This window comes from Macroventuria anomochaeta, assembly GCF_010093625.1.
Source record: "Macroventuria anomochaeta strain CBS 525.71 unplaced genomic scaffold BU25scaffold_8, whole genome shotgun sequence".
In the NCBI taxonomy this organism is placed as follows: Eukaryota; Fungi; Ascomycota; class Dothideomycetes; order Pleosporales; family Didymellaceae; genus Macroventuria; species Macroventuria anomochaeta.
The window spans coordinates 390,982-409,845 of record NW_022985369.1 but is presented as its reverse complement, the minus strand read 5'-3'; the positions used below and the strand labels follow the sequence as shown (position 1 = coordinate 409,845).

General features: G+C 51.2%; 5 protein-coding genes across 5 annotated transcripts; 2 read left to right on the top strand and 3 right to left on the bottom strand.

Moving 5' to 3' along the window:
• Positions 1 to 1,974: 1,974 nt before the first annotated feature.
• On the top strand, positions 1,975 to 3,512 carry BU25DRAFT_262893 (ankyrin). Its single transcript, XM_033701755.1, has one exon. It carries the CDS (start codon positions 2,224 to 2,226, stop codon positions 3,169 to 3,171), a length of 948 nt encoding a protein of 315 aa, XP_033564200.1. The 5' UTR covers positions 1,975 to 2,223; the 3' UTR covers positions 3,172 to 3,512.
• Positions 3,467 to 6,133, bottom strand: BU25DRAFT_388154 (MFS general substrate transporter). The gene is made up of 5 exons (XM_033704461.1): positions 5,261 to 6,133; positions 5,076 to 5,213; positions 4,925 to 5,026; positions 4,787 to 4,875; positions 3,467 to 4,739 (listed from the first exon to the last, which is right to left on the bottom strand). Exons 1-5 carry the CDS (start codon positions 5,754 to 5,756, stop codon positions 3,921 to 3,923), a joined length of 1,644 nt encoding a protein of 547 aa, XP_033564199.1. The 5' UTR covers positions 5,757 to 6,133; the 3' UTR covers positions 3,467 to 3,920.
• A 566-nt stretch (positions 6,134 to 6,699) lies between these two features.
• On the bottom strand, positions 6,700 to 7,194 carry BU25DRAFT_312636 (uncharacterized protein; the record flags this gene model as incomplete). The annotated part of the gene is made up of 1 exon (XM_033702157.1): positions 6,700 to 7,194. A coding segment is annotated over one exon (495 nt), but the record flags the coding sequence as incomplete, so codon positions are not given.
• A 1,531-nt stretch (positions 7,195 to 8,725) lies between these two features.
• Positions 8,726 to 9,959, bottom strand: BU25DRAFT_419659 (uncharacterized protein; the record flags this gene model as incomplete). The annotated part of the gene is made up of 6 exons (XM_033707954.1): positions 8,726 to 9,043; positions 9,095 to 9,255; positions 9,370 to 9,500; positions 9,599 to 9,621; positions 9,766 to 9,791; positions 9,884 to 9,959. The coding sequence occupies 6 exons, from the start codon at positions 9,957 to 9,959 to the stop codon at positions 8,726 to 8,728; spliced, it is 735 nt and encodes a 244-aa protein (XP_033564197.1).
• Positions 9,960 to 11,527: 1,568 nt separating this feature from the next.
• BU25DRAFT_262812 (uncharacterized protein) lies at positions 11,528 to 13,182 on the top strand. Its single transcript, XM_033701752.1, has 6 exons — positions 11,528 to 11,723; positions 11,875 to 11,942; positions 11,990 to 12,137; positions 12,187 to 12,556; positions 12,613 to 13,062; positions 13,122 to 13,182. Exons 2-5 carry the CDS (start codon positions 11,901 to 11,903, stop codon positions 12,950 to 12,952), a joined length of 900 nt encoding a protein of 299 aa, XP_033564196.1. The 5' UTR covers positions 11,528 to 11,723; positions 11,875 to 11,900; the 3' UTR covers positions 12,953 to 13,062; positions 13,122 to 13,182.
• Positions 13,183 to 18,864: the final 5,682 nt, after the last annotated feature.

Below are 18,864 nucleotides of genomic sequence, written 5' to 3'. Positions count from 1 at the left end.
CGGAAAGTTGGGCAATTCTTTTTCCAGCGTGACAGGAGTATCGAGAAGATGCAGGTTCAAGTCCTCGGTCGCCTTCAGAAACGATTGATCAGTACAGCGTGCCCGAGCACCTCGAAAGCCTGCCCAATCCGCATACATTGTATTTTCCCGTGGCGCTGCGGTTGCACCGGTGCCGCCTTGATCGCTTTGCATCATCGTGGTGCACAATCGATGTCCTAGCACAACAGGGTTTCTCAATCGTGTTGCTTCTACAGCCCCATGCTTCAACCTCACGAGGCGCAAACGCGGTTGCGAAGCGGGGCTCATCCGATTGGCATTCTCTATGTCAGCTCGGCTTCATTGCACCTATGTCAACATCTTAAACGTATCAGTTACGACAAACTCGTTCCCCATCTCTTCACACCTCACGTATATCGCTGCAGCCAAGATGGATCCGTTCAGCATTGCTGCAAGCATCATTACAGTCGTACAGCTAAGCGGTAAAGTCAGCAGTCTTTGCTTTGAATTATACACCAGCCTAGGCGCGCGCAGAGAGATTGGATCAGATCGTAGATGAGGTCGATGCTTTGCGTTATGTTCTCCAAACGCTTGCACGCCTCACCGCCAGTGATTCTGATTACGACCAAGCTTGCGCAAGTTCGACACTGCCAAAGCCGCTGGCAGAATGTCAACCTGAGCTCGAATCCCTTGAGGTCGAACTGGAAAAGCTTCGGACTTCAAAGTTTCCTGGAATGGCAATTCCGTGGTGACTCAGGGAGAAGGAACTGGCCTGTAGGCTTGAGCGCATATGTCGTGTCAAGCAGACGCTTCAATTGTCTTTGACAGCCGACCAAACGTAAGATAACTCGAAAAGACCTTAGGAGCTTTCACATATGAGACATGCCAGGGCGTTACTACTGGGCTCACGTGGGGTCGTGCTGTCCCTGCAATCTTCGATGGACAACGTGGCAGCAGGTATCTGTCCCCATTGCGAGCTTGTATGCTGCTGGTTGCTCACGGTCACGAGAGCAGAAACGCCGCTCTTTGGTTGACTGGCTTGGACCGCCTTTCCCATCATCGGTTTTCCATAATGCCCAGAATGTCAGGAGCGCCGACACATGTACCTGGTTCCTGGAGTATGCATGCTTCGCTTCTTACAAGGCAGAGGCGCACTCAACTCTATGGGTCCACGGCATTCCTGGTTGTGGAAAACCATTCTCTGCTCCTCCGCTATTGAAGCGCTGACTCTGCAGTGTAACGGGAACAGTGTTTTCCTACTAGCCTATCACTTCGTCGAATTCATAACATGAGAGGGCAACGCCATCACAGAGTTCATGAAGGTTCCAGAAACCTAGCAACAAGGATTTAGTGGAAGCCTTGCGTAGGGCTCTGGAAGACATTGGAGAAATTTACAGCATTGTCGATGCGCTCGACGAATGCAGTAGTCGCGCTGAGCTTTTACAGGTTCTGCAACGAACTTTGGACTGGAAAATGCCAAATGTACATGTCACGGTGACAAGTCGTAAGGAGAAGGACATGGAAAATGTACTGCGCAACGTGTCTCAGATCGCTATCCAAGGGCAAGCACATCATCGACATATACGCCTATATGTTGAGCAACGAATATTGGATGAGCGCTCGTTAGGGAAATGGCCCGTCAAAGACCATGAGGAGATCGTGTCTGTTCTCGTGGAACAAGCTGGGGATATGTTCCGCATTGCAACTTTACACCTCGACGAGCTGTGAACGTGCAAAAATCTAAAGTCGCTCCAGCGGACATTGCATACATTGCCAACCACTCTGGACGACACGTATGCACGCATCTTGGACAAAATCCCGTCAGAAAATATCCAGGACGTTTTGCGAGTCACTTACCTGGCTTTGCTTTGCGTGACAACCTCCAACCTTGGAAGAACTTGTTGCTGTTTTGGCCCTAGATCTCGACAAGGTTTAGTACGATGAAGCGAAGGAGTAGCAGGACCCAGAGTACACAATTGGCATATGTGGTGGTCTTCTAATGTGCTCTGACAATACCGGTCGCCGCCGGACGATAAGACTCTCACACGCCTCCATGGACTACGTCATGTCCGGCCGACTTGTTCAGCGTAAAGTTCCAGGTTTTACCTTCAATCATCACAGCGCTGAGGTACTCACCTGTCCGATCTGTCTGATATACCTCCACGCACACAGTTGTGACAGCCAGAGAGAGAGGTCCACAATAAGCCGCCGGAGCATCCACTCGTAATGCATGCAACCAATTTCTGGTCTGAGCATCTCCGTGGTACCGGTGACAATCCCAAGCTCCTGGATCTGGCCACAAGGTTACTTACTGATCCTTCTTCGGATCTCATGGAATGGACCTGGGTCTGTTTCGTCCTGCCTTCCAGCGTGCGTACCGAGCAGCTATCTGGAAGTCTTTCGAACTCAGAAGTGGGACAAAGAAAGCTGTTGTATATAGCGACTTTGATCGGCAGTTCTTCACTCATCCACAGGATGGTAGAACGAGGCGCAGACATCAGTGAAACCGGTGGAGATTGCGGTACACCTTTGGCGGCGGCGATCATGAACGCGGACCCAAAGACTGTCAAGCATCTCTTCGAACGAGGTGCGGATGTCAATGTTCAGGGTGGCATGTTTAGTAACGCCCTTCAGATTGCTTGTGCTTTTGGTAACGTGAAAAGCGTCGAGCTGCTACTCGAACATCGAGCAGATCCAAATACATATGGCGGCGAGTTTAGACGGCTCTACTCTGCGGCAAACTATGAGGGACTAAGACCCGAAAAGACCGTCAAACTCCTTTTGGAATCTGGTGCTGACCCTATACTTGCAAAGCACCCTTCGGCTACTCCACTATGTGCAGCAGTAATTACGAGAGATGAGGCAACACGGAAGATCCTGCTTGATGCTGCCGCTAGCGTCGATGATAACTCCCTCATTGTTGCTTTGCTATGGGGACATCTGCATATGGCTAACATACTGACACAAGAGGGTACCTGTCTTGAGCAAGCTAATCACCATATTGGACATCCACTCAATGCCGCTGTGATTGGTGGTGTGGGGGCATTGAAGTTCCTTATGGAGGTCTGGCATGTTGACCCCCATATGGCAGATAATGAAGGTCGAACAGCCCTCCACGTGGAGGTCTACTCGAGAAAGTCAGTTTCTTCTGGATCTCGGACTCCAGACCAATAGGGAGACTGAAAAGGTTGGTCCGCCGTGCACTATGCTGCAATGGCGGACACGCCAGCCAACCTCAAAGTACTTTCTTCCACTATGAACGTCAAGCAGGAAGAATGGACTCCGTTGCATCTCGTTCTTCGGAGAAATTAGCCTGAGGCTCTCGGCTTGCTACTGGAAGCGGGTTTGTACCCATCAACCATCACAACCCAAAATCCTCCTTGGTGCTGGACTTTATTCGATATTGCCGCATCACACCGAAACAGAAATCTTGTATCACCGGAGGGTATTACATTACATGAGTTGCTAGCGCAGAACAAACCAGAAACTGGGCAGGACCAGACCTCTATGCGGAAAACTCTTACTAAACCCACACCGGCTAGTTGCGACGGATGTCAACCTGGCGAGGTAAGTGCTGACGACCCTCCTGTAATATTAAACGCAAGCATATTTACGAGCCTCTGTTCAAATGTAGGGTGTGCGAGGATTTTGACTACTGTTTCATGTGTCTCTCCACTGCAGACAAGACACATGCGCATTCATCGTGGGAGATGAGGGTATTTCCTGATGAACCTCATAAACAAGGACAGTCCGGTGCGTCAGATAAAGCGGAAGTTGCTTTGTCTGTACGGCTAGCTATTATTACGCAAGGTCGTGTATGTTCTGACCATACTGATCAGGTCTTGGACTAGGTGCGTAGAGGGTTGATCGCTAGTTCTATCCTTGATACGAATCATCTCATCTAGACATGCTATCAAACTTTTTCATAGCTTGACCGTACTCCTAGCTCTTATCCTCTCCCCATACTTGATGAACAAGAACGGTATTGGCACCAATGCCAATGACACGAATGCAAGCAGACTATTTCCCCACCCCAGTCCCAACGCAGCGTACATCTTCTGACTACTCAGCGGCACCAATGCAGCCATCAGACTACGAAGGACCGTATTTGCAGCCATTGCGCTCGCGGCGTGTGTCGTAAATACGTCTACCAGATACGTGTTTGCCGGCATGAATGTCATGAGCAGTCCGAAGCCGATGATACCAGTGCCTAGAAGCGGCACCATGTAGTGGGTTTGGAAGTTCGCAGACCAACCATAGATCAGCAGGCCTATGGGCAGGAAGAAGCCACCAATGCACATGATGTGCAGACGCTGCTCGGGCTTGAAGTCTCCACGCTCTATGTGTTTTGAGACAGTTCTGTTGCCGTAGTGTATGTATGCGAATTGGCCAACGAGAGAACCGACACCCAGACCAAGGAACGAGAGACCGGTGATGCCGCCGTGCCAGTGGTATTGGTTTGTGAATACTGCAGTGAAAGTGGTAAAGAGGATGTAGAGGTATGTGTACGTGATAGCGACGTAGAGAGAAATGGCGAAACAGATGGTCGAGCGTGTGAGCATCTTGGCCGGTCGAACGATGGAGAACCTGAATAGCTCCTTTGTGGGTAAGCCGCTGTCCAGCTTGGATTTCAACTTCTCGTTGCCTGTCTCAGCCCGCAACTTCTTCGTCTTACGTTCCAAGATGACGGGAGCAGACGTCTCCCTCATCAGGATGAAAGATATGACAAAGAATGCGCCAGCCTAAGAGAGTTAGCCCAGCAGTCTTGTACGGAAGAAAATAGACATACCACAATAGCGACGAACCAGAAGTTCCATCTCCAGCCTTTCGCGACTGTAAGGAATCCGCCGATGATAGGCCCAACGCAAGGTCCAATAGCTGCGATCGTAAGTATGATAATTGTCATGAACGTGCGATGTTGACTCACTTGGTCCCATCATCCAAACAGCCATAGCTGTGCCTCGGTGTTCGCGAGGGATCAGGTCAGCTATAGTTCCTCCACCCAGGACCATTGGTGCTCCTCCGACAGCTGTATTCACGTCAACGAGTGCCTGCAATGAGTGGGTGAGTATACTTACTGCCCATCAAGAACCTGAATACTATAAACATGCTCATGTTGGTGGAGACAGCAGCCGCAATGGTGAAGATGATGAAGAGCAGATTACAGGAATGATACAAGGGTAGCCGGCCAAACATCTCCGACAAGGGTGCGATGACTGTCACGTTAGCTTTGACTTGGCTTTGAAGATTAACGTCAACGTACTCAGAGGCCCGAAACTGAACCCGAGAACATAGACAGACACCATAAATCCTTCGAGCATATCGTTCGTCGATCCAAAGTCTCGCATGACTTCCGGCACACCAGGTGCAAACATGGAACTTGCGAGCGGTGTAAGGAAGGTGATCGCAGAGATCAACAAGACCATTCCCCACTTCTTCGTGAACCCCCAATTCATAGGGTTCTGAGGATCATCTGGACCGTCGAAGTCCACAATGTTTGGATCTCGCTCTGCTTCCTCATCCGGTTCACCCGCTATCGAGGACGAGACAGGGTTTGCCCCTTTCTCGATGTCTTTCTCTAAAGCCGAAGACTTAACATCCTTCTCATTTGACGGAGAGTGTGGCCGTGTCGACGGGTTGCTGGGTACATGATGGATAGAGCCTAGGTTGCTGGGCATGTCTGCATCGTGGCCCTCCAGAGCAGCAAAGTCGATGATCTCAGCTTTTGTTGGCCGGTGAGGCTGTAGCGAATGTGCCATCGTAGCAGATAATGATAAGTGTTAATGCAGTACTCGTGTAGTCGTTCATGAAAAAGCACGTGTCAAGTAACGATAGTCGAGTGGGTTTGCTGTGGCGTCACAAGGTCTGGCGCAGCCGTCACGACGGCGTACAGTTTCGACCGAATACTCTGCGAAAAGATGTAGTAAGGAAAGAGGAAGGAACGCAGCTGCCAGATGCCATACTAGCATGCAGGAGCAGCGCAACGTTAGTCATAACGAGAGGTGTTTAACCAGCAGCGAAATCATGGGGCAGCTGCCGTATTCCCGCGTTTCGCAGCGAATGGCATCCTTAACTCCGCGCGCACCGTGGTAGGATGCACCAAACGAGCCTGGGGTTGCATGAGCGTGGAGACGGTCTGGAGAAGTTCGTACGAGGTGCAGCGTGGAGTTGAGAGCCGCCTAGCTACGAGCGGTAAGAGTTGTGAAGGTGTTGCGAGCAGAACCTCGGAAAAGCTTGTTGCCCCGCAGCGGCACCACTTCTCTTGCCGCTACTCTTTTCCACAACACCACAATTCACAATTTACAACTGAACGTGTAGACGTTCACAGAAGAGATTTCGAAAGTACTATGCAAGTTTTCGGAGGGTGGGCACGGTAAGCAGCCATGATCATCGTATCCACCGTTCGGCGTTAGCCCCGCGGAATGTACAGTCATCCGTGGTTGCGTAATACAGAGCGTGCTTTAACCCGTTATGATCATCCAGATACAGATACACAACATGTAATACCGAACAAGCAGTCGTAGTATTGAGCCAAACGATACAGTACCCGTGTAGAGATTCTGGTTCTCTCCTTCGAAAAGATGGAAGAAGCGGAATTCTTAGGTGCATCTGTGGCAGGATACAATCATCATGAGCTTTCTTACTATTTCAGCCTGTATACAGATTGGGCAGCGAACAGCACACAAGTTCACACCAGCGCTTCCTAACTGGGGTCTTTAGACGCGTACCTCTAGCTAAGATAACATCACCACCTCCCATCTCTGGGACCGCATGACCGAAGATGAGGTTATCATATCCCACCATTACTTGATAGCCCTGCGTCATATCCACAAACCGCTTGCCACAACCAACAAGATGCTCACTCGCCCATATATCCCTCATAAACGCCGTAAATCCCTTCGCACTCTTCGCATAAAACTCCGCACACCCGTCATACGGCAAGCTCTGCATCGACCCTCCACTCGCCTCGAACAGATCCTTCATTTCATCAACATGCTTCGGTTCTTGGTGGAACTGGACGTACCGCCTGAGATCTACACCTGCGCCAGGCGTTTGCAATGTCAGGTCAGCGTGCACGCTTTTCCAGTGCGGGTGGAAGAAGGCGTCGGTGACGCCGGGTTTTTTGTTGAAGAAAATGAGTGCGCGGAAGTAGGGTTGTTCGTTTAAGCCGGTGCCGAGGGTGAGCTCGTTGAAGTGGTCTGAGAGGAGATAAGTTAGTTGTAATCGCTTGTAGAGTAGCAATGTATTGAACGTATACGAGTGGGTGTAGTGGTTGGGGTAGGGTGCCACTTTAGATGTGTCTGACATTATCGCTTCTTGTGGTCTGTAAGTCTGGAATCTGAATTAAAGGTTGAAGTAATGCAGAAGTCGACAGTGATGAAGCGATCATGAATTTATAGGACAAGTGCTTCTTCACCCCAAGATACGACGAGGCGTGAAGTGGCTTTGCCAGCACTCATCAACACTCGTGTCACTGCGCCGTTTCAATGGCGATTGTCATACTGTGGGTATTTATTATGGCCTGGATATGAATTGTAGATGTCTACAGAAGCTGAACAGGTATAGATATTCCAGGTCTAAGACGGATCAGGACATCCCAGGAGAGTGATATGTATGCGCCTCCTCTGAGCATGCCGGATGTTCTTCCTCGCCAATGTAACTGGCTGCTCTGAGAAGTCTTGCACGGCATGGAAGCATCTACCGAGTAATGATTACTGTAAATGTTTCCTTTGGTGTGGTATCTGACAACAAAGTACGACCGAGGTAGGACCACTCATGAGTTGACGGCTTGAAGGTTGTTTGATCAAACTCATTGCGTGGCTTACTCGAGCCTGTCCTCTGAGGGCGTGGAAGTATGTTTTCGGGCGCATCAACTGCCTATCTGCGGACTGCGTTGCTCGCATTCAACGGTCTACATCTAATTGCGAGTTCTGAGCTTGCGGGACGTACTCTGAGACGGCTTCATGTATGGGCTTTACCTTCTTTACTCTTGATCTTATCCCTCGAGAAACTTCGAAATTGCAAATCAAGTCTCTGCGTAGAACAACAGTTGTGAGGTGCAAGGGAAGCATAAGAAAACATCGCAGCCAGACGGGAGCAGATTCGCGTTCAGGTAGTAAATTATGATACTGCGAAAGATAGATTCGAGATGAGCGGCAATAGCGCTCAAGATGAAAGCAAAAAATTGTTCTGTATCAGTGATTGTGTGAGCGCGGCCTCGCACTTCAGGAGTGGTCGAGAAAGGTGGGCCATTGTACGTCACATACTTCCTGCCAAACCTCTTTCGTACTAGCCAACCCTGACTCCTGCACGTGCAGCGCGACGGCGATCAAACCAACGCTTGAAGTCACACAGCAAAAGCGCGCAATCATCGAACTTATAATCCGACATTCGTTCCATCGACACGACGATAGGCATCACGTCATCGATACACCCTTTTCCTAAGGCGCAAAGAGATAAATACAGAGATCCAACCTGCGCAAACGCACCAGAACGCCCAGCCGACATGATGTAACAAACAGACAGACAGATCAACACCCCTTAGTAGTACCATGGCCTATACCGTCCCGCCGGAGATCCAGACATAGAGAGAGAAAAGGGGATATCACGTTACAGGCTCACATGCTTAGACGCTTTGAAATGCTCCGGAAGAAGAATCATCCAGGTCTGTGCGTGAGAGCCAGTTAGAGAAGAATCAACAGCGAAGAAAAGATGCGAATGGAACCGCTCATGCCTTCTTCGGTGTGGCCTTCTTGGGAGTGGCCTTCTTGGGCGCGCCCCTCTTCTTTGGGGCGGCCTTGGATGTAGCGGTCTCAGGCGCCTTAGTCTTGGTGACACGTCCGGACTTTGTCTTTCCGAGGACACGTGTGACTTCCTTCTCAACAGCAGGGGCAGGGCCGGTGGCGGCGGCGGTTGCGGACTTGCGAGGCTTGCTGGCGTTGGCCTTGGGCTTAGCGGCGGCGGCAGTCTTCTTGGTGGTAGTAGCCTTCGCGGGTGTGGCCTTCTTGGTGATGGGAGCCTTCTTTGTGGTGATGGTCTTTGCCTTCTGGTCACTGTGTTAGCAATTGAAGCATCGTGGGAAACAGGAACGACCAACAGTGGCGGTAGCCTTAGCCTTGGGGGCAGCCTTGGCCTTGGTAGCAGTCTTAGCCTTGGTGGCAGCAGGCTTCTTCTCCTTCTTCTCCTCCTTAGGCTCGGTCTTCTTAGCGGCGGCGGGCTTAGCCTCCTTCTTTGCGAGCTTCACGGTACCAGAAGCACCTGTGTGACGCGTCAGTACAAGCTCTGGATACTAATGGTTATGTGTGCCAGCGTATCGAATCGGACGCGTCGACTCGAACATCGAGTCTTGGAGGCAGGCGGCGCAGCACTTACCCTTAGGACGCGAGAACTCGCCCTTCTCCTCACCAGAGGTGATGGCACGGTTGACGTGACTCTTGAAGGCAGCATCGGTAAGGTTGTCGACCTTGTTGTTGGCCTTGATGTACTTTTGAATAGCTTGACGGCTGTTGAGGTTTGGTCAGCGCGAGCTCTCAAGCGTAGAAAGATGAAAGCATGACGTGACGCGTGGAGAGCATCAACAGCTTTCAATGGAGCGACTAACCTGGATCCATTGCGTTCCTTCAACTAAGAGGTGCGAAGAGCATGTTAGCAAAACTGTTCTCGAGTCCATGAGGTGTTTAGAAGCTTTGTTGTTTGCGCCCGAGTCGGCGCGTTGGCGTCGCACGCCCAGGTGCGGGGGTCATGATGCGCCGGAGAGTGTAGACTTACGTTGATGATAGCATCCTTGACCATATCTGTTGGAAACGGTCAGTAAAGGTCTGCGAACACGATGGAACCAACGCGCTTGCGCTGCGACAGCGTGGCGTGGAGGGATCAGGCAACATACCGATGTAGGAGCCATGGTTCGCGCTGGCAGCGGCGGCCTTCTTGGGGGCAGTGGTGGTGGACTTCTTAAGAGGCATTTTGGTAGTAATTGTAAGTCGTGATAGGCGCGTATCTGATGCTTCTAACGAGTGGGCAAACGTCAAAATCGAATGGGTGGATATTGTTGTGGAAGCGTCGAAAGTCACTGGGGTGGGAGCACCGCGCGCCCCGAAGCGGGGGGGAGCTACTTATCTGACGGCTGCAACCGAGCAGGTGCATCCAGATCAACTTTTGCGCGACACAATCGTCCATTCCTATTTAGGAAGGATTTTGGTATTCGATGTCCTTTTCTGATCTGGAGAAGACAAAGGGCGCGCTCTCACTGGGTGATACGCGTTGGTACCAGACGAGTTCTATCAGGGTGTTCTGAGTCTGCCGCTCGCTTTCCGTCCCATTGACCTCGTGCTTCATCCCAATTCATGATTCCCTCCTCATCCTTGACGCTTCGAGTGTTGTCCCTGATCTCCCTCGCCTATCGAGAATTAGGCAGACGCTACACGGTCGCTTAGATGTCTTCAAGTGTATCTAGTCCATGTAGTGACTCGACATCGCTGCCTGTTCATGAAGCTTCACAAGATTTTGATCTTACGCGTCTGCATGGGAGCAGACGTTGCGCTCTGTACATCTTTGACACCTGAATACGATCAATTGATGCTTTGCCTTTACTATCGAGTTCTTTGATGTCTACCTCAGTGTTCTCGGCTTAGAGTCAATCGTGACTCGAGATCATTGCTGTTGTTTTGATTCCTCACGCGTCGCTACTCGCGTTGTTTCGCTTCAACCTCGACACACGCGCCTTGGGTTTCGATCGTGATCCCCATAGCAGAGACAGTGAGCGGCTTTGGCATATGCTGGCGGCATCATCGCCGTCGTTCGCTCTTTGTTGACAGCCATCGTCCTCTCGAGCAATGCGCTTTCGTTCATGACGTGCTGCGCGTCAGCTGAGCTGTTGATCACGCGCGCACAGCTGAAGTTCGAGTCCACGCTCGTGCCTGCCTTTTGGATTTCACCAAGCAGCAACTTCATTTTGTTGTTCGTTGCTGGTGCAGAGCTCTCTCTCAAGCTCATCCGTCTTCGTTTGCTCCTCTCCTTATGTAACAAGGTACGGCACGCCTTTCGCGGACTAGCTACGCTACTTAGCACGTCTGGTACCTGTCACGTATCGAAGAAGGTCAACCGCCACACGTTTCTACCTTCGCGCCCCTGGAAGAGCTCTGAAAGGGACGGCAAATACTATTTTGGCACTGACTAGTTTCAACCACAGACTCGGTACAATCGCCTACCCACAAACACCTTTTGGGGCCGCGTCACGCAAACCTCCGGCGCTGATACAGGAACCCTCAAGACTTATCATCTTGCAGGCCTTATAAGAGACGCTTGCTGACTGGCTGTCTATCATGCGGCTGGAGATACGACCTTTTTCCTTCCACGGGACGGCACGGGACGGTGCATGCATAGTTGCATCATCATCTCCTGCAGTATCGTGATGTATGAACATGCTGAGCTGATTTATGATTACGAATTCACCATTCAAAAGCCTGGCCTTTGCTCAGATAAGTTGGCACAGTATTATCGTTCGATCAACGGAAGGACCTACGCCAGCCAGCTGCCATATATGTAACACAATCGCGGAGTAAGATAGTCTGCAGAGGAACCGCAAAACTGGATCCGAATACTCAGCGATCCCGGACGGTGTACCACGAATGTGGCTTGGAGTGGTCCTGGCAATGTGAGAAGAAGGCATTGTCGTCATAAAAGCCTCGGCCTTCGATGTGGGGTGTCATAATGCAAACAGGACACTTGTGAGTAGAATGAGAACGCTCATGATGCTTTGCTTTCTGCAGTTCCCAATGACTGGAGTTTCTCCTACCGGCCACCAAGATGCCACTAATCATGGAAGATGAGCGTGAGTCTACTGGATTGGTAAGCGTGTGCACAAGGCTAACATCACAGTCACAACAAACGAGACTCTGACGTCCATGCTTGAACCAAAGCCACGCCAAGGGTTGGAAAGATACTTCGTAAGTTGGGGCACTCCTTTGAATAAGTCCATGCTTATAGCCTGCAGTTCGGTCCTCGGGATACTGCCAGACATTCAAAATGGCCACATGCTCTGCGTATGCACGGTAGCGTCACTCCAAAGATCCTCTTACGAGTGACTGCCGTAGGTGCTTGGGCTGCCTTAATCAGTGTGTCATCCGGGGAGGTCTACCTAAGTATGTTAAGGTTATGTAGAATAAGGAGTTACAAGCTTATCCTCGCCAGTCAACGTACATCCCATCGTTACAACACGGCTTGGTATACTTGTCGGGTTGGCACTCAAAGTTCGCAGTTCATCCGCATACAATCGCTACACGGAGGGAAGAAAATGCTGGAGCAAGCTCATCGGTATTTCAACAAGCCTCGCACGCAACATATGGATCCATGTCGAAGAGCAGGAAGGCGACATGGAGAAGCAAGACCTCCTTGCCAAAGTCACATCCTTGAACATGATAATCGCTTTCGCCGTAGCCTTCAAGCACAGAATCCGATTCGAGCCCTACATCCAGCATTCAGACCTATACAACCTGGTCATCCACATGGACACGCTCGCTAAATCCGCAGGGACACCGACCGTACAAGAGAAGAAGCCAGGGTTCTAGAGAAGCATCTTCAACGTGCTGCACGTCACAGAAGAAAACCCTCGTGCAGAACTGAAACGCGCAACACGTCCCTTCGGCAACCCTCCCCTTGGAAATCCTATAACACATGTACGCCTTCATCACAACGCCGCAAACGGCGGTATACTCAGAACAGGAAGCATGGAATCCAAGATTCTCGACAGTCTGCGCGCCCTCGACTACATCCTCATCACATCAGACCACATCTTGAACACGCCCTTGCCCATCGCCACATCTCAGATCACGTGACTCTTTTTGTCGTCTGTCTGCCATTCCAACTTGTCCACTTGATGGGCTCCACAAGCATCCCCCGTGATCGTGCTCTCTGTATACATAATACTGGAGTTCTCCGCGATCGGAAACGGGATTGAAAATCCCTTTGGTCTCGAAGTCAACGATCTGCCTCTGGAAATCTACTGCGCGCAAATTGCTTCCGAGATAGCCATCATCTCCGCATAACTATCGCCCAAGTTGAACGACTGTACGCCTTTTCTCCTTCCTTCTCAACTCACAAAACGATCTACGTGCTAACAAAACCAGGCGTAACACACACCGGCAACAACCCCCACTACCGAGTCAGCACCTTACCCGCGCACTTCTGGCCCAGCGCTTCTATGGACGATATTCGCCGTGCGCTGAAGGATAGGACATTTGGGACCAAAACGGCGATGGTGAGGAAGCAGAGCGTTGTTGAGAAAGATCGGCGGAGTTCTATTGGTACGGTGACGACGCTTAATGAGGACGAGAACCCGGAGAGGGGGTTGAGTGCTTATGAGTTTTGGTGAGAGGAGAGGGGGGGGGGGGATGAGGATGCTGAGTGAGTTTGATGACTGTAGTGGGAAAGGACAAATGTGGAGCAAGTCGATTGATTTGAAGAGTTGCTGTCAAGATGTCACATGCGCCCGAGTTCGATCTCTTCCGATCCAGCGACTGCCCTTGTCTTCTTCCAACATCTACAATTTGGATAGTGCTGCGCCACCGGTACAGCTGCTATGAGCGTGCCAACAGCAACGAACCACTGCCTGCAGTGAACGCATCGCCCATTGCTTGAGCATGGATGGTCCAATACACAGCGAAAACAGCACTGCTCATGATGATAAGAAACATGAAGGCTATGATTGGGTACAGTAGCATGGCCTTGCGCCGAGATTACTGCGTCTAGCGGATGATCTCGCCGGGTCTGTGAATGGTTGAGCTGCCAGTGCTGATTAGGTAACAGGTGAAGGCGGTGCTGTCAACAGCTTTGGTGATGCCGTGATTGTGCTTCAGCGCGTTCCTGTACCTATTAGCGTTTGAATGCAAGGAAATTTGATTACGTACTAGATTGATGACACTCGTCAATATTGCGGAAGCCAAGTCTATCTGGTATCAGTTGAGGTATGGCTGGTGGCTTGGGTTGTATCACGCCTACCGTAATTGAGTCGTAAGTCAGGAGTACGCTGCGTTACTCCAGTACTACTTAGTATCAGCCAAATTTCTGGGGCTCGAAAGTGAGAACCCACAAGTCCACGGTTGCTTGGTGAATCAGGGACACGGTAAGAGAAAGTACGGCTTCTTGAAAGGTCTATACTCGTTCCAGGTAGCTCGATGTGATAGCTCTTGCAAGAGAATGTGTGCGGACCACTGCACTCGAACATGAACGGCGGCGGGGCTGTGATGAAATTACAGCGTTGACTTCCCTCAGCGGGGATGGAATCTAGAGAACCGCCTATTCCAAAGGTCTGATGTTCGGGTGTTGGCGATACATTGCTGTGACGATGGAAAGCTGAAGAACGCTGCATGTAACGGGGCTGTGTCAGTCGGTCAGCATCCATGGTGGCACAAGAAGCCGTACAATTCGCAAGCGGCAGACGCACGAAAACCAACTCATGGGCGCGTTTTGAATTGTCTTCGGCTGAACGTGAACTATATGAATTGTAGTCAACGCAAATCACGCGTTGATCTGGTATCATGAAGAATGTGTCCATGCCAAAAACATGACCCTAAGTACCAACTTGAAAGCAACCGTCTTTACACCGAACACCACCCAATGACTAACATTACTCATACCCATTCGTCAACAGCAGACTACACCGATCATGCGCGTGCAGTGATGTAGTCCTTGTTCTCGATCGTTACACTCTTCGTCTGCGGCGCTGTTAGTGTTTACTTCATCGCTCCACCGAAAGATCTGACTTACCATATGATTGACCTTATACACACCCACCAACCGACTCGCCAACTCGAACATGTTGTTCCGCAGCGAGATAACAATGAACTGCGCATTCTTTGTCCTTTCCTTGATATAGCTTGCCACAATACTCACGTTCCTGAAATCCAACGCTGCATCAATCTCATCCATGACATACAGCGGCGTAGGCTTGTAGTGATGCAGCGCAAACACCAGGGCGAGGGACGACAGCGTCTTCTCACCACCAGACAGATTGCTAATGTTCTTCCAGCTCTTCTTGGGCGGCATGACAGAGAAGAGAATGCCTTCGGAGAAAGGGTCGAGAGAGTCGACGAGTTCGAGCTCGGCGTTACCGCCCATGGTGATCATCTGGTACATCTCTTTGAGGCGCGCGGTGATGATGCTGAAGCCGTCCATGAAACCTTCGAGACGCAGGCGGCGCAATTCGTCGCAGCGCTTCTTTGCATCGTCGCGGGAGTTGACTGCTTCGGCGAGGTCGGACGAGCGGGCGGCGTGTTCTTCGACGCGCTTGCGGTACTCAGTGAGGACGGCGAGGTCGACGTTTGTGCTCTCGTTCTTCTTTTCGAGCGTCGCAATCTCGTCCTTGAGTTCGTGCTTGTCCAAGTCTTGCAGCTCGTCTTTGCTGAAGGTGGGCAGACCTTCGCCAGTCTCTTGCTCCTCCCCGAGATCTGTAACATTCTGGTAGGTGAGCTTGCTTAGCTTGTCCTGGAAGTAGGTCTGCTTCTTCTGGAAGTCGTGCAGCTGTTTCTGGCTCTCCTCGAGCTTATTGCGCATTTCAATTTCGATGGCACGAGTTTCATTAAGTTCGGCGGTCTTCTCGTCAAGCTCCTTCTTGACAGCTTGAAGATCTTCCTTGGTAGACTCGAGGGACTTTGAACTGGTTAGTATAGCTATGGACAGGTTTGTGATGACTGTGCTTACCTCCTGAGCTTCCTCAGCTTGTTGACGGACACCCGACGCATCGCGCTGATGAGACTCCATATCCTCTTCCACTTTCTCTAAATCGACAGCAAGTTTCTCAAGGTCGCGAACTGCATCATTGTGTGACTTCTCATGCTTGGTGCATTGCTTCTCCTCTTTCGACTTCGAAACTTCGGCGTTTGAAGCTTGCTCAGTGAGTGTGTCGATCTGCTGCTTTAGGTCATCAACCTTGGCCTTCTGAAGGCGGAGCTTGACACCACCAATCTCCATGATCTTCTCTTGCAGCGCCTTGATCTCGGCCTCGACATCCTCCGTCTCAGCATGCAGTTTTGAGATCTCCTTTTCCATGGACGCAATGCTCTTCTCTAGAGAGGACACACGCCCCTTGTCAGTTTTGGTTGCAGCCTTCTCAGCACCCAGCTCCTGAATACGACGCTGACCATCGGCAATGTTGCGGTCGAAGCTCTCCAGCTCGAGCGCAATCTTCTGGGCCTTCGTGTCAAGTTCAGGCAATTGCTGGTTCAGGCTTCGCAACGTGCTCTCAAGCTCCTGCTGCTCTTGCTGGAACTCGGCGAAAGTTTGCTCGAGTGTATCCCTATCTTGTTCGAGTTTCGACACCTGATCTCTCGAGACATCGGACGCAAGCTTGGACGACATTTTGCCCTTGACGACGCGGCTTCCACCACCACTCATCGTACCAGCGGTATCGATCAGCTTGCCATCTAAAGTGACAACACGCCATCGCTTCGCGCCGTAGGCAATCCGCTCTGCTTGGTCGAGATCCTCGGCAACGAGAGTGTTCTGGAGGACGTGGAAGAAAGCGGGCCTCAGCAGGTCGTGCTTGGGCTTGACGAGATCGAAGAGCCGAGGGACGTTCTCTGGCGTATCGACAGTCGACATGTCCCGCTTGGCGAGGCGATCGAGCAGGATGAAATTGGCGCGGCCAAGGTTGTTCTTGCGGAGATGTTCAATGCACTGTTGACCAGACTCGACTGTGTCCACGACCATGTTGTCCAACTGTGGGCAAGCGGTAGAGATCGCGACGTCGTACTTCTGGTTGATCGTGCCTAAGTTGCCCAGGCGGCCGTGAAACCCATCAATACGTCCGGACTCCTTCAAGCGCATCAGACCTGTTAAGACGTTGCCTTGCGTCTGGTTGGCAGAGAAGTTCGAGCGGGCTTCATCAGCCTTTGCGCGTGCGCCTGACAGCTTCGAGCGCAGAGGAGCTTCCTTCTGCGACAACTCTTCGATCTGGGCTTGAATACTCTGCAACTTCTTCGCAATCTGCTTCTTCTCGACCTTACACTCTTGAAGTTCAGCTGCCTTGCTTTCTTTCGCTTCTTGCAAAGCTTCAATCTTCGCCTCGACTTCAGCGATGCCCTTGGCTCCAGCGTTCTCCCTCTCGCGAAGAATGTCGAGCTCGCTCTGTGCAACAGCCATGGCAGACTGCTTCTCGTTGATTTTGGCGCTCCATGGCTCCAGGGACTTCTGCTTCGCTGCGATCTCATCAGATAGGCCTTGCGTCTTCCCGGCAAGACTTAGACGGACGCGTTCGAGCTCCTTCTCCTCGACCTTCATGCTTTGCTCCAACTCCTCAATCTCTTCGGCATATCGCTCCAGATCCGCAGCATACTGCTTCGCCAGAGTCTCTGCCTCGGAGCGGCTGTAGCTGCTCATCTCTTTCGTCTTCTCCAGCTTCTTCTGCTTTCCAGCCAAGAATTTCCTCTTCTCTTCGAACTTGACGGCTTCCTTGTCGATGCGCCCGACCTCTTTCTGAGATTCTTGGTGTCGCTTTTCAAGCTGCTCGTATGCCTTAACTCCTTTTTTGTACTGTCGTTCGAGCTCTTTGATCCCTTTTTCGTTACCCTGGTGCTTCTGCAACTCCTCATCAAGCTGAGCCTGCATCTGACCGACCGACTCCTGTGTGACCTCAATGTGGTCATCGAATTCGGAGATGTAGAGCTGAAAGAGCGTGGACTGCTTGGTAGCAAGCTCGTTTTCGTCCCTGATGTAAGCGAGAGCCTTGTTCTTCTTCTCTTCGAGCGCGCCCTTCTCCTTTTCAACGTGCTGTACACGATTGTTCTTCTCCATGCAGGTCTCGTTGAGCGTCTCAACTTCAGCAGCAGACTCTTCGATGGGGGTCTTGTACTTTGAAGTGCCGATGATGTCCTCCAAATACTCGAGAAGGCCGTCGTCGTGCTCGGTCAGGGCTTTCGGCTTCATCTGCGCGATTGATTCGACTTCACCTTGCAAAATCAAGAAACGCTTGTGGTCCAGGTCCACACCCTTTCCCTTCAGATACTTCGTGACATCGGTGAAACTGGACTCTTTCTTGTTCATGTAGTACTTGCTGGAGTTGTTCTTGAACGCTCGTCGCGAGATGACCAATTGCGAATCAGGAATAACTTCGGCTACGCCACTGGGGGTGTCCATGACTTCCTGGAAGTGGACCTCAACTTCGCAGTAGTCGAGGTCTGGATGTTGGGCCGAGTTGTGGATAAGTGCTGAAATCTTGCCTTGTCGCATTTTGCTGGCACGGAAACCGAAGACAAACAGCAATGAGTCGATGACATTGGACTTTCCCGAACCGTTCGGTCCAACCACAGACGAGAATGAAGAGTGGAAAGGGCCAACTTCTTGTCGCCCAGCGTAACTCTTGAAATTTGTCAACACCAGCCATGTGATAACTGTGCGCTGCTTCGGTGGAGCTGGTTCTTGTGACAGCGGCGCTGCTGCTGCTCGCCTCTTGGCAACAATGTCCATTGGCCTATCCAGCACTGTATGATTTGCGTTGACCTTCTCGACCATCCGTGGCGTTGGCGGCGGTTGTGATGGGGCTGTCGCATCGGGAATCTCTGATGGCTTTAGTGTTGCCTCTGGTGTTTTGGCCTTAGCTGCTGGCTCAGCCACGACTGTTTCCTCCTCTACAGTGCTTTGTATGGTGGTGTCTTCTGTGGGCTCTGACTTGACCACAACTTCGATTCTCTGTCGCTTCACAGCAGTACCGATTCTGGGCGTCGCCTCCTCAGCTTCTGATGTTTGTGCGGCTCTGGGCGTTCGATCTCCCGCTTCGCTAGGTTCGACATCGGGAGCAGGGGTAGCAGACGTTTCCTTGACCTCATACTCAGATTCTACTGCTGGTAAAGGCTTAGATTCTGGTTCGGTATTCGA